This window comes from Solanum tuberosum, unplaced genomic scaffold (genome assembly GCF_000226075.1).
Source record: "Solanum tuberosum cultivar DM 1-3 516 R44 unplaced genomic scaffold, SolTub_3.0 scf00141, whole genome shotgun sequence".
In the NCBI taxonomy this organism is placed as follows: domain Eukaryota; kingdom Viridiplantae; phylum Streptophyta; class Magnoliopsida; order Solanales; family Solanaceae; genus Solanum; species Solanum tuberosum.
In genome coordinates this window covers 922,291-942,368 of record NW_006239075.1, presented here as the reverse complement: position 1 = coordinate 942,368, position 20,078 = coordinate 922,291, and the positions used below count along the sequence as shown (strand labels likewise).

At 33.6% G+C, this 20,078-nt stretch overlaps 2 protein-coding genes and 2 long non-coding RNA genes across 4 annotated transcripts; all 4 read right to left on the bottom strand.

Moving 5' to 3' along the window:
* Positions 1-5,338: 5,338 nt before the first annotated feature.
* Positions 5,339-8,728, bottom strand: LOC102604425 (uncharacterized). Its single transcript, XM_015311136.1, has 5 exons — positions 8,210-8,728; positions 7,845-7,916; positions 7,085-7,202; positions 6,263-6,441; positions 5,339-5,455 (listed from the first exon to the last, which is right to left on the bottom strand). The coding sequence occupies exons 3-5, from the start codon at positions 7,167-7,169 to the stop codon at positions 5,339-5,341; spliced, it is 381 nt and encodes a 126-aa protein (XP_015166622.1). The 5' UTR covers positions 7,170-7,202; positions 7,845-7,916; positions 8,210-8,728.
* A 151-nt stretch (positions 8,729-8,879) lies between these two features.
* LOC107061604 (uncharacterized) lies at positions 8,880-9,500 on the bottom strand. The gene is made up of 2 exons (XM_015311163.1): positions 9,224-9,500; positions 8,880-9,138 (listed from the first exon to the last, which is right to left on the bottom strand). Exons 1-2 carry the CDS (start codon positions 9,358-9,360, stop codon positions 8,973-8,975), a joined length of 303 nt encoding a protein of 100 aa, XP_015166649.1. The 5' UTR covers positions 9,361-9,500; the 3' UTR covers positions 8,880-8,972.
* A 1,979-nt stretch (positions 9,501-11,479) lies between these two features.
* On the bottom strand, positions 11,480-13,534 carry LOC107061605 (uncharacterized). Its single transcript, XR_001474103.1, has 5 exons — positions 13,378-13,534; positions 12,953-13,013; positions 12,507-12,734; positions 11,833-12,367; positions 11,480-11,738 (listed from the first exon to the last, which is right to left on the bottom strand). It is a non-coding gene; the product is annotated as an uncharacterized lncRNA (long non-coding RNA).
* A 1,175-nt stretch (positions 13,535-14,709) lies between these two features.
* On the bottom strand, positions 14,710-16,845 carry LOC107061603 (uncharacterized). Its single transcript, XR_001474100.1, has 4 exons — positions 16,451-16,845; positions 15,309-15,393; positions 15,139-15,225; positions 14,710-15,045 (listed from the first exon to the last, which is right to left on the bottom strand). It is a non-coding gene; the product is annotated as an uncharacterized lncRNA (long non-coding RNA).
* Between the last annotated feature and the right edge of the window lie 3,233 nt (positions 16,846-20,078).

Below are 20,078 nucleotides of genomic sequence, written 5' to 3'. Positions count from 1 at the left end.
TACTTTTTGGATAAGTGTCAAATGCCTTGTATTAGAACAAAATTTGATAAGGCTATTTTTTTGTTAGTTGATTTGTATATATTTGAATCTGCCAGAAGATTTATATCCTCCTATGAGATTATGATCTTCTGGCTCCTGAGGTGACTAGCTCACCGTGGTGTTGTAATGGAGGTAATTAAGGCTTCAACCCCCCTCTTTTTTTTGTATCTCATAAATACAACACGACCCAGCTATACTGGGTAATTTTTTTTAAAAAAAAGATTGCATCAAATTGAGAAAAAGTAAGAAAAATTACAATTTCAAAAAGAAATTAGGGAAAAAAAAGTAAAGATTTGGCCCCTGAATGTACTTTCATGTATAATTTTTGAGGAAATAAACACAGATTACTTTCTTTTCTTTTAGTTTTTACCGTGTTATCTTCAAAGTCTCCATATTGTCTCATGAACTACTCATATCAACATATCTACTCAAGAAGAACAATTAATTCTTTGATTTGTAGATGCAATAGATTAAACATACGTTAAATAGTGAAAAACTTAAAGATTGTTATGCAATCGAAAGGGCATATTGCAACTTAATGACCCATTATTTCAATTTAATTCTAACCACTTTAATGACCCATTATAATTTATAATGTAATAAATATAAATAATAATGAAAGAAATAATTCATTTTTTTAAAGGTTTGAAGAAAGAAAATAAGAAAAAAATTTCAAAATTATGAGAAAATAAATAAATAGTAATAGAGGCCAATGAGGCATGCCACATCAGCGGATTCATTTTCAGCTTTATTAATATATATAGATTTCTAATTTGTTTTGGACTTGGTTATTTTATTTAGGTTTTTCTAATAGTCCATAGAAATAAATATTTTGGAGGATATCAATCATAGGGCATCAAATTATAAAGTTGTCAATACTTTTTAGGGTTCGTTTTTTCTTCTTTCTTTTCTTAGAGATTAGTGGTTAAACGCCCTTGTTCTGTACGGATTGATTGTTGAATATTGAAGGTTTTGAATTAATTCTTGGTTATCATTATAAATTACTTTTATATTCTTGTTTTAGTATTTCATGCTTTATCACCATAAAAATAAATCTATTGTCTATTCTTAAAATCGAGAGAGGAGAGGGTAGATAAACCAAAGAATATAGAAAGCTCAATCATCCATTGAGTTGATGTGTGTTCAAGAGTGACGCTCGGACGAACAACTTGCTTGGTTACAAAATAGAATGAAATATAAATGCTCGCTAGTAGGCATGTCTATCCCCGCTCAACGATATAGTAGGAACAACTAATTGGAGTGGGCGACTAGAGGTCGAGAGACCCAACTCATACAACCCTGTATATCAGTAACTTCATAACTGAAATTAGTTCATTGCCTGAGATACGATACATGAAGTCCAATGCATGTTGCAGCCCTAGAATTTTCCAACCATTGTAAGTAATCTTATTATTTTATTCATGCATTCTTTATTTTTGGCACTCTTAAATAAATAATTAGACCAGTATAATTTAGTAAAAATAGTTAATTGACAAGTCCTAGGTTCGATAATCTGATTCTTTTAAGAGCCACTATATTACTTGCGCAACCGCGTACACTTGCATGTTGAGAGATATAAGAGATGAGAGGTATGATGAGAAATGAGAGAAAGTAAGAGGGTGAGAGGTGAGAGGTGAGAGATGAAAAATGAGAGATATGATGATTACGAGAGAAATGAGATATGAGATGAGAGATGAATGAGAGAGATGAGATTAGAGATAGGAGATATGACAAAAGAGAGGAGAGAGATGGGAGATATGAGAGTTGAGAGATGAAGATAAGAAAGATGAGAGATGAGAGTTGAGAGAGTAGAGAGAGATGAAGAGATATACGAGTTGAGAGATGGGAGATGGAAGAAGTGGGAGGAATGGGGGATAGGAGAGGAAAGAAAAGTGAGAGATAGGAGAGGAGAGATGCGAAAGAGATGTGAGATGATAGATGAGAGATACGAGAGAGATATATGAGGGATGAAGGTTGAGAGAGACAAGAGATGAGAGAGAGATGGGAGAGAAATTAAAGAGATATGAGTGTTGAGACATATAAAATGAGAGATTTGAGAGTTGGGATATGAGATGAGAGATAAAGCTGAAAGATGAGACTTAAGAGATAAGATAGATGAGAGATATGAGATGAGAGAGATGATGAGACGAGATAGGAGTTGGGAAAGAAGAGATGAGATATGGGAGATGGGAGAAGAGAGAGGAGAGATATATGAGAGATGAGAGATATGATGAGATGAGATAGGAGATGGGAAAAAAAAGAGAAGATATGAGAGATGGGAAAAGAGGAAAGAGATATGAGAGATAGGAAAAGAGGAAGGAGAGAGATATGGGAGAAGAGAGAGAGGAGAAAGATGTGAGATAAGAGAGATGAAAAATATGATCATGAGAGATGGATGAGATATGAAATAAGAGTAAATACAAAAAAAAAATGAGGAGATATGAGAGTTGAGATATAAGAGAGATAAGATGAGGAGATGGGAGATGGGAGATGGGAGATGGGAGATGGGAGATGGGAGATGGGAGATGGGAGATGGGAGATGGGAGATGGGAGATGGGAGATGGGAGATGGGAGATGGGAGATGGGAGATGGGAGATGGGAGATGGGAGATGGGAGATGGGAGATGGGAGATGGGAGATGGGAGATGGGAGATGGGAGATGGGAGATGGGAGATGGGAGATGGGAGATGGGAGATGGGAGATGGGAGATGGGAGATGGGAGATGGGAGATGGGAGATGGGAGATGGGAGATGGGAGATGGGAGATGGGAGATGGGAGATGGGAGATGGGAGATGGGAGATGGGAGATGGGAGATGGGAGATGGGAGATGGGAGATGGGAGATGGGAGATGGGAGATGGGAGATGGGAGATGGGAGATGGGAGATGGGAGATGGGAGATGGGAGATGGGAGATGGGAGATGGGAGATGGGAGATGGGAGATGGGAGATGGGAGATGGGAGATGGGAGATGGGAGATGGGAGATGGGAGATGGGAGATGGGAGATGGGAGATGGGAGATGGGAGATGGGAGATGGGAGATGGGAGATGGGAGATGGGAGATGGGAGATGGGAGATGGGAGATGGGAGATGGGAGATGGGAGATGGGAGATGGGAGATGGGAGATGGGAGATGGGAGATGGGAGATGGGAGATGGGAGAGGAGATAAAAGAGAGATGTGAAAGATGGGAGATATAAGAGAGATGTGAGAGATGAGAGATGAGAGGAGAGTTGAAAGATGTTAAATGAAAGAGATTAGAGTTAAAAGATATGAGATGAAAGAGATGAGAGTTGAGATATAATATGAGAGAGATGAGAGATGATATGAGATGAAAGAGATGAGAGAAATGAGAGAGATAAGATATGAGCTTTTGAGAGGTGTGAGAGGAGAGATGAGAAAGAGAAGATATGAGACATGAAATGTGAGATAAGAAAGAGAAGATATGAGATATGAGATATGAGATGAGAGATTGAGATGAGAAAAAGAAGATATGAGACATGAGATGTGAGATATGAGAAAAAAAAAGACATGAGATATGAGATGTGAGATGAGATGTGAGATGTGATATGAGATGAAATATGAGATATGAGATATGGGATGTGAGATGAGATATGAGATGAGATATGAGATATGGGATGTGATATGTGAGATGAGATGAGATATAAGATATGAGATGAGATGTGAGATGTAGGATGAGCTATGATATGTGAGATGAGATATGAGATGTGAGATGAGATGAGATATGAGAAAGAGAGATATATGAGATATGAGATGAGATGTGATATGAGATATGAGATATGAGATGTGAGATGAGATATGAGAAAGTGATGAGATATGAGATATGAGATGAGATACGAGAAATATGAGGATGAGATATGAGATGAGCGATGAGATATGAGATATGAGATGAGCGATGAGATGAGATGAGATATGATATGAGAGATGATATATATGAGAGATGAGATATATGAGATATGATGAGATAAGAGATATGAGAAGAAGATTCATTTTTAGAGAGTAAATAGAGCATTACCAACCTTATACTCTATTTTACTCTTTAAACATAGAGTTTTCTATTAGACAATCAACTCCAACCTAATTCTCTATTTTATGTTCTAAAAAAGAATTTTCTCCTCTCTCCTCAATATAATATTATTATTTCTATTTCATTCTTATTTTCTTATTTCATAGTAATATAAATCATTTTGCTTCTTTTTTCAAATAATCATTTTATATAATATTCATGTGATATAATATTTTATTTTTTTCAAATTCTTTATTTAATATAAAATTATATTTTATTTCAAATTTTTAAGTAACATAAATTGCAAGCAAATATTATATAATATACAAATTAATGGACAATTCAAATAAAAGTGAAATCATTAATGAAATACAATTACATAAATACTCAACTTTCAAGATTATTATGTTGCTCCTTTAAATGCTTTATTAATGCATTACAGAGTTAAAAATGATCATTTTTTATGTCTAGCTAAAAATTGTTCAAACCAGAGATTTCAAATTATGTTAGTGACAATTTTTTTTAAAGAAATTAACATATTGTTAATTCAGAACAAAAATAGTTTATATTAAATAATCTATTTTTTAGAATATTATATTACATTTAAAAAGAATGACGAATATTAAATATTTAATTAATGGGATTATATGTAAAATAATATGTTCATTGCAACTAATACCAAAAGAATTAATACTAAAAAATTAATACTCATATCTCGCAATAGCAATAACATATTAGCAAATATCTCAATTCAAAAACTAGAAATAGATAATACTTACTTAGAACTTGAATGAGAAAAAAAAGAACAAAAGTCAAAACAGTGAGAAGTGAGAAAAAAACAGAGGTAGAAGACTCTGAAGTCTGAAGTAGAAGAAGGAAAAGGAATCAGAGGAAGAAGAAAATGAGGAAGATTAAAGAAATACGTATTGGTTGGACTTTGGAGTCGCCGGAAAAGTCTAGCTAGTAGCCTTAGGAGTCTAGCCGAAAATCCTAAAATTACCTTTCAACTTTTAAAACCCTAAATTGGTCGCTTTTTTAAAGAAGATACAAAAGGCGACACCTTTCTCGCCTCTCACCTTTGTCTCCATGGCGTCGTCTTTTGAAGATCGCCTCGCCACAAAGCTAAAAGGCAATGAAGGGTCGCCTCACCTCTCGCCATTGGCGACGAGGCAATCGCCTTTCAGAACACTGGAAGAACCTAATTTAACTAGTCTTTGAACAAGCAATGTCCCAACATATAGAAAGATTTCAACAACAGTAATTATATTTTGCAACCAATTTAAGTTTCCTTTTCCAACAAGTAACAATTCTTTACCCTTGTAAATGCATTTTCGATTGAAGATGTCATGTAGAACTCTATCTGCTCTTTATCTGATATTGTTGCAGACTCCATTGCCTGCATAAACATCAAAGTCATATTAATACAATAATATTATTTGTAAGTGTCCATGTATGTGAATCCTATGGTTTATAGTGAATGCACAAACAACACATATAACATGTGATTTTTTTTCCTGTACTATTTTAAGTGAACAAACTTAAAATAGTTCACCAGAAAAGGTAGGTAGAAGAAGCCTTCGAACAAGCATAGCAACTGCCACAGTGTTTTCCATCATCACCAACCCCTAATCCAAAAACATCAACTAGTTTTTAGACACAACTTTCCTGTACTATTAACTTAAACTAAATAATATCCTAGATGGAATTAATGTCAACAGAAAAGGCAGAAAATTTGAAATATATTTTTGAAACAGAGAAAATTAGAACATTTGTAATATTGGCAACCATTATTCATGGGAAAGAGTAAATTTGGAAGTTAGTTTCTTAGTTTTAAATTGCTAAACAGAGTTCATAGTACAAGCTCTGAGTTGATCAGTGTCTGTATTACCACAAACAAAATTTTGAAACAGGAAAAGACATGTAAATGTAAGTTTTATGACCTATCACGCGCACAAGATTTGCAATCGCCTAATCAAAGTAAAACAGAATTGTGCACAAACTATGAAGTAGAGCATCTAAAGTCCAGCTTCAAGCTAATGAAACTAGCCAAAGGCCAGAGCCATGATTTTCCAATCAAACCAGTGCAGAGAAATACACCCTTTAGATTCAATAATAAAGAGGAACGTGAAACATACGAGAGCAAATGATTAACAGCTTGAGATCTTATCATACATAAAAAGAGGGAAAGTAGAAGTTAACTAACATGAAGGCTATTCAACTGCACACAAAGCGTTGATGTTGCCGCTACGTCAATTTCAACAGACTTCAAGACATCTGGTATCCTTGTATCCTTCAACTCCTTCTTTACAAATGCCTTAATTCCACTTTCCCTTGAGTGTCTCGTCAAAATAGGCACAGGTGGAACAATATCTTCCTTATTAGCTGCATGCAAATGATAGCAAGTTCACCATGAAATATATAGGTTCAATTTAGCAGCAAACAGTTCTGCCGAAACAAATGCAAGATATGCAAATGCAAAAAGATGAGCAGAGAAGTAGAAGAATACAAATATTTACACGGTACAACTTTTCATAGCCATAAAAAGAGAGCCACTAAATAAAAACTTCAAAGCTATTTGAAAATTCAACATGCTAAATTCTGTTGATGGGAAACTGGGATGGCGATGAAGGATCGTCAAATGGGTACATGGGCAATTCATCCATATCATTTGCAAGAAAAGAGTGAAATAATAAAACTAGGATATCCAATTATTGGTCACTCGGACAGAATATTTACAGTTCCAGTGGGAAGGATAACTTTGAAATTATGCTGTAAAGAGGTACCCTGCCCTTCCTACTGTGAAAGGGTTTTGTCTACTGCAGAAAACAGATTTTGATCTAATAGTTCCTCCATCCATTACATTGATGTCATTCATCAAACCATAGTGCAAGACACAAAATGAACCAGGAGACAATTAAGCTAATAAACTGCAACAACAGGACATGTAAAATTTCAGTATGTAAGGATTCTTCACTGTGAAGAAAAAAAGGAAATCTTTAAGATTGTGCAGAAAGAAACTATATACCAATCTTATCTAAAACGGTCTTTGCATATACTTGAAATGCATTATCAATGCCGCAAAAGAGGCTACCCAGTTCTCCTGGCCTCATTGGAACTTCCAAAGCAAAGAACTGATTGACCGTCTGCAGTGAGAAAATTGTTCAACTCATCACAAAATGTGGTATCGTATAAAAGCATTTGTAAACCACTGTCAGCATATCAGAATCAACAATGATAAAAGCAGAATGTTCAAAATCTGAGCCACAATTTAAAGTTCACTTCCTCTTTCTATTTTATTTCCCACCCACCCCACACCCCATGGGTAGGGAACTGAAGCTTGTGAATCTTCAAGTGTATATGTTCCAAAAGCTAAGTATTTTTTCACTCAAGTTTCATGCACCAAAAGTAAAAGAAGCTAGGCTGCTATAGATAACGTGGGCAGGAAGGACACACAAACTTCATCTTGCAGCTGAGAGTAGTTTGTGATCAAACTTAGCTCTCAAGCACAAAAACCTAGAATTTAGATTTGGCTTTTTTTTAGTGTAGCATTATGATTTCATAGGTTACTAATTTAAAGTCCAGTTCTCCCGCTGTACATAAAACAAATCAATAAAGAATAACTTTCCCTGTTGCTAACAAATTATCGCAACGCTTCTTCCATATTACTGTAATTCCATTATGAAACACAATAAACTTATGCCGCGGAAACTGAATAAACTGATTCCAGAAAACAGAGAAAATTGAGAAAAATAACTATGCAAAAGAACAGAGTATGATTTGTGAACCTCTTCCACAATCCTGTAGACTTCAACAATTGAACATCCATGCCTTTGTTGAGGTGAAACCAGCACCCACCGCTGGAAAACCATAAAAAGGTAATTAACTTCATATGCTAAAAGACTGGTCTTTGGTTAGAAGGAGGATTTCAATTTACTCTTATTATCATAACGGTGAATATTGAAACCAGGAGATGCCTCATTTAACTTTATTTATATATATAAGACGTGAGATAGAAAAATTTAAAATGATAAATGATTAATGACAAATGGCATAGGGAATAGAAGTATAATGACAAAGGAACAGCTAAATAATTGATATAATTGTTAAATGAACTACAATCAATGGATTTAGAAACTCCCTAAGTTATTACCTCCTGCTGAATAGGCCGGTCAACCCAATTCAAAATCCTTGCAAGTTGTGAATTCACCCATCATAGTACCAATGTCCCAGACACAGTTTCAATCTATACTTAAAACAAGAAAAGGCTAAGAAAAACACCAGATTCACTACGTAAAAAATTGAGCATGACACATGAAAACTTTATTAGCAAAACCATCCCGCCTTTTACCCAGTTTTCCAACCATCGCATTAAGGAGACCAAGTCTTGTCCTGACGTCCATGGCCTCATAAATTTGTACATATTAATCAAGTAAGAACCCAGTAAGCATGAAACTGCAAATTCCTAAATAACAGAGTCGGATCTTCAATATCTCTCTTCCCTCTTTATCTTCTAACATTTCCCTTTGGAAAATTTATCCCTTTTTGTTAGCTATCACTTCTATGATTTAATAATGAATGTTTAACTCAATTAATTATCAAAAACATTGAATCTATAACTCCCTTTCTCCTGTCCAGCACTAGGAACACTATTTACATTACATACACACTACCAACTAGTAACTGGTGGTGACTAGCACCATATACCAAACAAATCATCAACATAACAGCTCAAGGCAACTCTGTACTTTGATAATATACTGCTTATCAAGTTATTTCATTTCCTAAATGATTTGCAATGTAACTTGTTGGGGTTAAGGGCAAGAAACTAATAAGATATCTATGCCATTACTGGTGTGAATCGAACAACAGAAGCTAGAAGCAATCTGACATCTGACAGAAGGTAACAAGGTCATTCATTTTCCTACCTCCATCTGGACACGCGTTGTCTCCAACAAACTGACCAGTCCAGATAAATGATGTGACTGGGTCATTACATTTTCACTCTTACTACGGCCCAGCTTCTTCATCAATCTAGATTTCTTCTCCTTCTTTTTGTCATTTGATGGTACAATGAGGCCCCTGTGCATACAGAATGCATATTGAATGCGTCAAATTAATCGGATGGGAGATGTTGCAAGTCAAGAAACATAAAAGGCAGAAATACCCTGAAGCTCCAGCAGCAGCTAGAAGAATCTCATATACTGTTTCACGGAGATCATCATTGCCAATAGCTAGGAAGAAATACAGCCTGAAGTATAAGTATCTCCCATCCATCCACGTAAAAACAAGAGAAGAATACATTTTGAAAGAAGATAGTGGAATCTACAAGTGAAGTAGTGTAACCGACCAGGAAATACTGGAATAAAATATTATATTAAACTGTTTGCTCATCAAGTACTTGCTCCAGTACGTGCCAACACATGTATTCAAGGCTTCAAACATTGTATAAAACCAAAGAATTCAAACATCAAAACGCAAAAAGAAGTATGGATTTAATATGAAGCTCCAAAACAAACTCTTGCACCCCACCAAAGGCTGTTTACGAAGTAGAGGCAAAATAAACTAGTTAAATGGATATGATGACCTCACTTCATTCAAGTTCACATTTAACATTTATCGAGATATTCCCCAAACAGACTTCAAACCAAGGAGGTGCCAGAAATAAGTGAGGATCAAATGACATCAACGTAGCACTGGTTTTCGTGCACAAGTAACTCTTTATGTTCGTTGAAGAAAACATTAGTGGGAACTCTTTATGCTTAAAAAGCACCAAATGATAGTCAAGAATAAAACTTATATAACTATCAAAGTTTTTCTTTTTATAAACATAAGCAAGTGAAAAACTTATATAACTATCTAAGTTTTTCTTTTTATAAACATAATCAAGTGAATAGCGATTAGAGGAGAAAATAACAAAGAGCTATAACAAAATAAAATAAAAATTTAAGCACTAAAGAGAGTTGCATCAGAATATCTGAGAATTAATAATCTGACAACTAGTTTTGTTTATGATAGTCAAAGGTCAGAAAAACATTAAACAGGTATCAAGATAGTGGTAACTCTTTCTAATCTACAAAAAGAAAAAAAACCATATAGGATTACAGTTTTAAAATATTAAATAATGCCTATCAGCTGGAAGAAGTTAGAAAATCAAAAAAATCACACAAGTATGCTGGAGATTAAGGTGGATTCTTATGCTCCTAATAAAAAGGGGACGGATATTCTCCCAATACCAAGCTACTATAGAAGTATGCTATGTTCATGGCCTTGATACATTGCTCGAACTGCAATTAACAAGGATGAGAATTGAAATCTATGTATCATTAGTATACAACGCTTGATAGTATAGTGGTTAAATTTCCTTATTAAAAAAACCCATTTATCATTGAGTGAAAATTGCACAAAAACTAGAGCAGTTGGACGATACATCTGCATCAATGTTGTTAATAGTTTCCTAGTCATGTGTCAGCACCTCAGAGCTAAAAAGCAAGCAAATTACAACCTAATACTGCCAAAATGAAATGGTCACACTTATGATAGCAGAAGTTACAGGTCCACCATACACACCTAGAATAAGCATGCTTACCAGTAGCAAATGACGGCAATCCAAGCACAAGATCAGCAGCAGCATTGTTAACTCTTGTTGTTGTGTGGAACTGAGAGACTGTGATTTGGATAAACTGGACAGCTCTTCAAATGGTTCAGTATTAATTGATTCTGATGTTGAGAGTGTTGGAAAAATTGGTGATGGTGTGGAAATAGGGACAGGCGGGGGTAATCTTCTTGGAGGCAAACCCGATAGTTCAGGATTTGTAGCTAGAAAGAAATCATCATTTGAACCTGCATTACTCTTAATACCAAAAGGAAACCGTTGAAGAATGAAAATAAACATTGATGTGCATAGAACATACTAAATAATGTTTTGGGATAGGAAAAAGTGCTACACAACAACCCCATATGGAAATAATTCTAAGCTGCAATAGATAAGCCTCGGTAAATGGAACATTCAAAAACTAGTAAATATTGAACAGAAATTGATATATGTGCAATCCCGAACAAGAACATTCATAAATAATGACCATTGAACAGATAATAATGAATGTGCAAGTCCGAATTTACCATATGAGGGAACAGAGTGCTGTCAGATAGTTCAATCCTGACTTGATGATTGCAATCCATTTTAAAGCAATTATGTAGAGGCTATATTTTGTACTGGACATTCCCTACCTTTTCTTGCACAATTAAGGACAAAATCAACAAGTTGATCAAGATCCACATCATCCAAGGAAACAGCTCCGGGAGGCATTACCACTTTCTTGATTAAGCTTCCTGAAAGTATGAAATTCAACAGTATCCGCCTGTCTCTCCAAAATCTTTGTATAAGCTCTATAGAATTCTCCCTGCAAACACAGACAGCACATTCAATTGGCGCCACCCACCCACCCACATTGTGTTCCTGTAAATTCTCTACCATCAAATTTCCTAAACATATCAAGAATCTTTCACCTTAACTACCTAAGAACATCAAGATTTACTTCAAACCAACTTCAAGATCTATTAGTCTTGTAAACTTAATCAAAACAAGGAAAGAACCCACTGGATTTTAAAGATTACTTACTCTTCCATTGCAACTTCAACGTAAACCCATTTGCTTAGCAAATCACACTTGCATTCACCAACTGAAAAAAAAAAAAAACAAGATTCTCGAGGTATATACCAAAATTGAATGAAATTTGAACAAGTCAAGAGGGAATAATTCTTAGAAGTAAATACCAAAATGGGTTAATAAGAAGATCAAAGGGTGTTGAAAACTGAAAAGATCTCTCGGTAATTCAAGAAACTGAGGACAAAATCAACGCTAACTTGATCAAGATCCACATCATCCAAGGAAACAGCTCCGGGGGCATTACCACCTTCTTGATTAAGCTTCCTGAAAGTATGAAACTCAACAGTATCCGCCTCCATAAAAATATCTTTTCATGAAGAACTATCTCTCCGAAATCTTTGTAGAAGCTCCATAAATTTCTCCCTGCAAACACAGACAACACATTCAATTGGAGCCACCCACCCACCCACATTGTGTTCCCGTAAATTCTCTACCATCAAATTTCCTTAACATATCAAGAATCTTTCACCTTAACTACTTAAGAACATCAAGATTTACTTCAAACCAACTTCAAGATCTATTAGTCTTGTAAACTTAATCAAAACAAGGAAAGAACCCACTGGATTTTAAAGATTACTTACTCTTCCATTGCAACTTCAACGTAAACCCATTTGCTTAGCAAATCACACTTGCATTCACCAACTGAAAAAAAAAAAAAACAAGATTCTCGAGGTATATACCAAAATTGAATGAAATTTGAACAAGTCAAGAGGGAATAATTCTTAGAAGTAAATACCAAAATTGAATGAGTCAAGAAAGAGTGATTCTTAGAAGTAAATACCAAAATGGGTTAATAAGAAGATCAAAGGGTGTTGAAAACTGAAAAGATCTCTCGGTAATTCAAGAAACTGAGGACAAAATCAACGCTAACTTGATCAAGATCCACATCATCCAAGGAAACAGCTCCGGGGGCATTACCACCTTCTTGATTAAGCTTCCTGAAAGTATGAAATTCAACAGTATCCGCCTGTCTCTCCAAAATCTTTGTATAAGCTCTATAGAATTCTCCCTGCAAACACAGACAGCACATTCAATTGGCGCCACCCACCCACCCACATTGTGTTCCTGTAAATTCTCTACCATCAAATTTCCTAAACATATCAAGAATCTTTCACCTTAACTACTTAAGAACTTCAAGATTTACTTCAAACCAACTTCAAGATCCATCAGTCTTGTAAACTTAATCAAAACAAGGAAAGAACCCACTGGATTTTAAAGATTACTTACTCTTCCATTGCAACTTCAACGTAAACCCATTTGCTTAGCAAATCACACTTGCATTCACCAACTGAAAAAAAAAAAAAACAAGATTCTCGAGGTATATACCAAAATTGAATGAAATTTGAACAAGTCAAGAGGGAATAATTCTTAGAAGTAAATACCAAAATTGAATGAGTCAAGAAGGAGTGATTCTTAGAAGTAAATACCAAAATTGAATGAGTCAAGAAGGAGTGATTCTTAGAAGTAAATACCAAAATTGAATGAGTCAAGAAGGAGTGATTCTTAGAAGTAAATACCAAAATTGAATGAGTCAAGAAGGAGTGATTCTTAGAAGTAAATACCAAAATTGAATGAGTCAAGAAGGAGTGATTCTTAGAAGTAAATACCAAAATTGAATGAGTCAAGAAGGAGTGATTCTTAGAAGTAAATACCAAAATGGGTTAATAAGAAGATCAAAGATCTCTCGGCAATTCAAGTAACTGAACTGAATCTTTCAATTAAGATGTGAATGTGAACTCTGAACTGACTGAAGAAGGAGAGTTGCTGATTTCAAATTTGTATAAAAAAAAAAACTGGACACGAGAGAGATTTTTTTTTTAGGACGAGAGACAATTTTGAGATATGACCTTTGAATTTGGTTTTATTTATAGGTCAAATTATGCCGGGGCGTATCTAGAGGGGGTGTCGTGGGTTCACGTGAACTCACGCTCCCCTCTCTAGATTATATATAGTAGTGTTATATGTTAAAAAAATAATTAGATATAGATATGTGAACTCACGTTCAAAGTATCATATAATAATATGATGATGATAGGGTGCACGTCTCTGAGTGAGGATAGAATCTTTGACTAATGGTTAACACTAAACAAAACAAGAGATGATTTAAAAGTTCATGTGGCATTCTATTACTTGTTTAATTTTAAACTTTTACCTAAATTAAATGAATTCATTCACTCGAATTTTTCACTTATAAGTTTCAAGCTTTTACAAAACTTTTTTTTAATTATATTCTTCAAAATCATTTATCATGAAAAAATATACCTTTAAAGGTTAATCTATGTAAACAAAAAAAATCAACTTTCAAAGTTCGATTTTATCAAAGCATTAAATGGTGTATTTATCTGATACAATAACCTCCAAACAAACTGAAAAATGCACCCATTTTTTTTATTATTATTATTATTTGACAAAATCGACCTTCAAAGGTTGATTTTAATTTATTTTTTTATAATTTAATTTATTAGTCAGAGTTTAACTTGAATCAATAACAAAATGCCACATGGATTAACTATTATTTTTTTAGAAAAAATAGTATTGACCGTTAGTCAAAGGGCCTAAATGAGCCAAAAATATAACTAGAATAGTATCTTTAGCAAAATAAATAAACGAATAGTATATAACTATAAATAAACCTTTTGTAACAGTCCATGAACATTTTTTTTTTTACCATTTTCCGTATCTTTTATCATAAATGCAACAAATAAAAAATACATGTAGTAGGTACAATTTTAATACATAAATAAGTGGTGTAACAATATTTGTTATAATTACTAAAAATCACCCTCTTCATTCGTTGGTATTTCTCTTTTTAGGATTATTTTCAGTTATAAAATACATTTAGGTGAGAAAAAAATGCATACTTTCTTTGATTTCCACTTTCATAATCAAGAACTGAATACATAGCTTCAAGAATACTAATGAATCATCTCTTTGTGCGGAACCAACTACAACCATCCATAGAAAGGATGTTATGAACCCAGAAAGCATGAAATTGAGTCCCAAAAAAGTACTCGTAATGTCATAAATTGGTTAGTGTACCGTGTATCTATGACAAATATTATTCTAGAGCTAAAGCAACCTTGAGTCATACAGAAGCACTGAATTGCACTTCTTTGAGGTAAGGGGGGCTCTAGATCAACCACATGATCCTTATATTAACCAAGAAGAGAGTCATCGCAATTCCAAATGAAGAACTTTGTCAAAACAAAAGGCTACAATGATTGGTCCAGACACATCTCCAAAGCACATCCTGAAAACTGTAATTATAGTAAAGATGCCAACTTGCACAAACCATGATGCCAAAACTCCCAGAAAATGACCTGATTAGATAGTGGGAGGTGAAGAATCAGAAATTTGAGGCTAGTCTAGGTGAACCACAAGAGAGGAAAAGTAATGAACAGATAATGTTAAACCTCTGCATGTTGTTTTTGTAACACTGCAAAAGTAGATCATACTAGACATTCTCCTTTGAGCCTTACGTGCAGCTGACTTGGGAACATCTGCAGAAATTGATAAACGCTAGGTTTCTTCAATGTCAATCAACAAGGACTATAAATTTGCGCTGAAACAAACAAAAAATAACCTTTTAAAAGCTTCCATGCCATGCATTGTGAGACATATTGGACCGCTAATCTTTCCAGGACGCGTCTCGTAGTTACAACAATAGTCTGATTAGAAGATACATAACATTAATTGCACACAAGATCTTCCAGTATACAATTTCAAAGTTGGTATAACATGCAAGTGCATGATTGAAGCATATATTGGAAACACATATTCCAAAAGTAACAAAAATAAATTGTCATGTCATTTTTAGTTACTACTCCTTCTGTTCACTTTTACTTGTCAACTGTTTACATTTACACTTTCAACCAATATGCATTATTGCTACACTGTTCATCTAGAACATGTGATCACCAATGAAGACAAGTTACAATAGAGGTTGAGGTGAATATCTAGGCTCAAATGAAATAAATCAAGACTTAACAATTCAATTGATTCTTTAAGAGTCAAACTTGCTTAAGCATTATAAATTTGAAATTTCCATCAATTTACTGCTCAATCGCTCTAACAAGCAATCTTCTATATTTGAGGTAAGATACAAGTAGAACAAGATCACACGGTCTTTTTGGCATGTAAATGTCTCTAAGCTCAATAAAATTAATTAGTACTGTAAATTATTTAAGCAGTTGAGGGTGGCTATTGTTAAGTGTGAAAAAAAAAAGAAGGGGTGTGTAGAAAATAAGGGCTCAAGTAAAAGAGAGGGCAAGGTTTTAAGTACCATTGGGAAAACGGAGAAGGGCCTAAAATACCCTTCAAGTATAGGAAATGGAACAAAAATATCCTCCTTCCACCTTTGGGCTCCAAAATACCCTTCCATCCACCTATATGAACCTATATTACCCTTTCACTTAACAAATCTTTTAAAAGTAACAATTTATAATTTCATTATTGACGTGGCGGCCTTTAATTGGCTAAAATTTCAATTAACCAAAAATACTCTCCACCATTAAAGTCATACTCTCCAAGCCCAACTTCCTCTCAATGGATAAAAGCTCAAAAATCCCTGCCCTACATACAGTTTACCTTTCCATCAAATTACAAACCTAATTAAATAAAATAGGAAAATAGTCTACTAATTCAAGATTCAACTAAAATGAAAATGTCTAAGAGTGCTTCAGTAAAGTTCCATTCATCGGAAAAACATGTAGCACTGGGACAAACCTCACTGTTGTCCTTCTTAGCTTGCAAAGTAGCAACTATATCCAAGCATTTCTCTATGTCAGGAATCTTTGCCTGCGTAAAGTGAAAGAGTAGTAGTCAACTGTCCACTTATTAGCAAAGATAACAATATAAAAACATCAAGCAGTTAAAAGAGAAACTCTCAAAATGACTTAAATCGAACACTTGATCGGTGCAATTTGTTGTTGGGGGTTATTCAGATCTTCTGTTTTCTACCCAATTTCTGGAATTTACAAATGGAGTTTCGCTAATTTGTTTCTGTGTCATGGATGTATAGTTGAAGAGCTGATTTGAATTCCTAAAGATGATATTTTTGTTAATATTTTCACACAGTGTTTTTTTATAATAAAGTATAGTGCTTTTTTAACTAGTTGAATTTAGGGATTAATGTTAGGGAACCCAATTTGTTTAGTATGGCAGCTAGGTGGGTATTGAAGATTCTTTGTAAGAGACTTAAAGATTGCCCATTGTGTATCTCCTTTGTAATTATTTTGATCCTCTGTTTTCCCTTAATTCTGGAATTTACGAATGGGTTTCGCTAATTTGTTACTGCCCATGGATGAATAGATGAAGAACTGATTTGAATTACTAAAGATGGTATATTAATTTAAATTTCAGCCAATTAATGGTTGTCAGGCCATTAATGAAAGGATTAATTATTACTCTTAAAGAATCTGTTAAGTGAAAGGGTAATATAGGTCCATATAGGTGGATGAAAGGGTATTTTGGAGCTCAAAGGTGGAAGAAGGGTATTTTTGTTCCATTTCCTATACTTGAAGGGTATTTTAGGCCCTTCTCCGTTTTTCCAATTGTACTTAAAAAGATGTAGTTAGAACAACTAATTGAAGTAGGCGATTAGAGGTTGAGAGACTCGACTCATACAATTAACCCTGTAAACCAGTTACTTGATAACCGAAATTAGTTCATTGCCTGAGATACGATACATGAAGTCCAATGCATGTTGCAGCCTTGGAATTTTTCAACTATTGTAAGTAATCTTATTATTTTATTCCTACATTCTTTTCTTTTGGCACTTTTAAATAAATAATTAGACCAGTATAATTTAGTAAAAATAGTTAATTGACAAGTCCTTTGGGTTTGATAACTTGGTTCTTTCAAGAGTCGCTATATTACTTGCGCGACCGCGTGCGTGTGCAATTGAGAGCAATAGTGTAAATATAGAAAAAATTACCTATCTACACACCTTTATTTACCATAATTCTCTCCCTATTTTCACTCCCACAATCTTATCAGTTAATTTCTTCCTTACAATTTGAAATTCAAAATTGTTCTCTCTCCAATCAAATAAATTTTTCTTGTTTCTCTCCGTTCATTCTTGTTTTTTTTTTTTTTTTCATCATCAATTTACTAATACTTATGGATGCTTCTTCTTCTTTTAGTATTAGGATTACCCAATTAGTTTCAACTACTCAAGATACTGTACATTTGAATCTCACGATGAAGATTTTGTTGAAAATAGATCTAAATAAAGAAACGATCTATTATTCATGAAGAATCTTGAGTTGGAGAAAGCAAAATCGAAGAAGGATGCATCTTCACGCCCATCTTTACCAAAGTTACAGATTCTCAATGTATCTTGTTTATTTTGTTTCTTAAATTAGCCTTTGTTAGTGGTATGAAATTTATGATACATCAATGCTACAATAGATTATGTTTTATGCAATGTATCATGTATACATTTATTACATTAATACATAAGCCTAATATTATTGAATACTCGACTAGTGAGTTTCGCGTTCAATACTTATGTACTTGATACATAAGTAATGCCTAATGTATCATTTACAATATATCAAGTTCTATAATGTATCTTCAATATTTTTTAATTTTAAAAGAATATAGATGGTAATAAATTAGTTTTTTTGTTGTGTATCGAGATTACCCAATAATAATCTTGGTACATAAATCATAATGTACTATAACTAATACATATTAATAACTAATGTGCATCACACGTATCAGATACACATTAATGGCCATGATACATTTATACAAATTACTGCTAAATATTTGTTCTCTGACAATGATACATTCATACAAACTAACACTACATGTATCTGATACTTAATATGTATCACACAGTAATGTTTTGATATAAAATCAAACACTTTACAAGCAATTTTTACTTATCTAATGTATCTGTAGATTGCAGCACTTAACAATTTACTAAATATTTTAGGAATAATAATGTATCATCAGCAATATATTCATCTCGGAAAAATAAAAAATAAAAACTTTGGTCATGATACATTCATACAAATTAACACTACATGTATCTGATACGTAATAACTATCACACGTTAATGTATCGATCCAAAACCAAACACCTTATAGGCAACCTTTACTACTTTAATGTATTAGGTAGAATTACAGTACTTAACAAGTACTAAATATTTTTAAAATAACAATGTATCATGAGTAATATATCTATTTGGAGATCACAAATCAAAAAATCGACTACACAACACTTCTCCAGCCTTTTTGTGTGTTGTATCAATGCATAGTATTGCAAATTCCGGCTTATGTTTCTTCACCTCTAAGTACAGACTAAGGAAGATATTCATGATGTATCTTCTCAAATATTTTGACATTTTTGAATAAAAAATGAAAGGATCTTCAATAAATTGGGACAAGAATTTTGAATCTCAATTTTTTTTGAAAATTTTGAATAAAAATTGAGAGGATCTTCGATGAACTGGAGAAGAATTCTAATTATTTTTCTGACAATTTTGAATAAAAATTGAGAGGATCTTCAAACAATTATATAGGGATAAAGAATGCTCGTCTCTGTAAAGTATCGGATCTCCAAATTTTCCTCAACTCATCGATCTCCAAGTTGCAATGGCTGATTCACAAAGGAAATATTTTGTGCAACACCTATTCCGTCACTTATATATCATTCATAACTCACCTCAGTTTCTCAGATTCTTGAATGTCTCAACAAAATAGAGATATTCATAATGTATTCAGTGCTTTTGAATCGAAATTGAAAAGATTTTTGACAAATTTGGAGAAGAAATTTGAATTTTTTTGAAGCTGTTATGCTTTGGGGGTGATTGATTAGCAGTGACAACAACGTAATTGCATGGTTTATGAATTCGATATTTAATTTTACGTTTCTTTTCCTTTTTAAGCGCAACATAAAAGACTTTGTTCCCCTTTTTAGCGCAACATGAGGATTCTTCTTGTATCAAAATTAATATATCCGGATGGTGACTTAAGTATCCGGAAGGTACAAATTTTAAGGAATTATTGTAATTAGAAAAAGAGTAGGGATAGTCCGATATTTATTATCGGACTATCGATTAAACCGTCAAAAGAAAACCTCAAATAATTAAGGGTGTGTTTGGTATGAAGGAAAATGTTTTCCTAGAAAATGTTTTCTTGGAAAACAAGTAGATTTTTGACTACTTATTTTTTCTCATGTTTGGTTGGTGAGTAGAACATATTTTTCGAAAAAGATTTTTTAGTGTTTGATTTATGAATGAAAAATATTTTTGAGAAAATATCTTTTATTTTTACTAGAGAGTAGAAAATAAGTTTTGAAATTGAAAATATTTTTTAAAAACAAACTTAAATTTTTTTGGGG

What these genes read in the sequence shown, in the direction of transcription:
- LOC102604425 (XM_015311136.1), bottom strand. Translation starts at nt 7,169, where the DNA reads ATGAGGCCAGGAGAACTGGGTAGCCTCTTTTGCGGCATTGATAATGCA. An exon ending in GACCGTTTTAGATAAGATTG is followed by an intron (nt 6,442 to 7,084) that starts GTATATAGTTTC and finishes ATTTGCATGCAG; the next exon opens with CTAATAAGGAAGATATTGTT. An exon ending in TGCAGTTGAATAGCCTTCAT is followed by an intron (nt 5,456 to 6,262) that starts GTTAGTTAACTT and finishes ATGTTTATGCAG; the next exon opens with GCAATGGAGTCTGCAACAAT.
- LOC107061604 (XM_015311163.1), bottom strand. Translation starts at nt 9,360, where the DNA reads ATGTATTCTTCTCTTGTTTTTACGTGGATGGATGGGAGATACTTATAC. An exon ending in GCTGCTGCTGGAGCTTCAGG is followed by an intron (nt 9,139 to 9,223) that starts GTATTTCTGCCT and finishes CTGTATGCACAG; the next exon opens with GGGCCTCATTGTACCATCAA.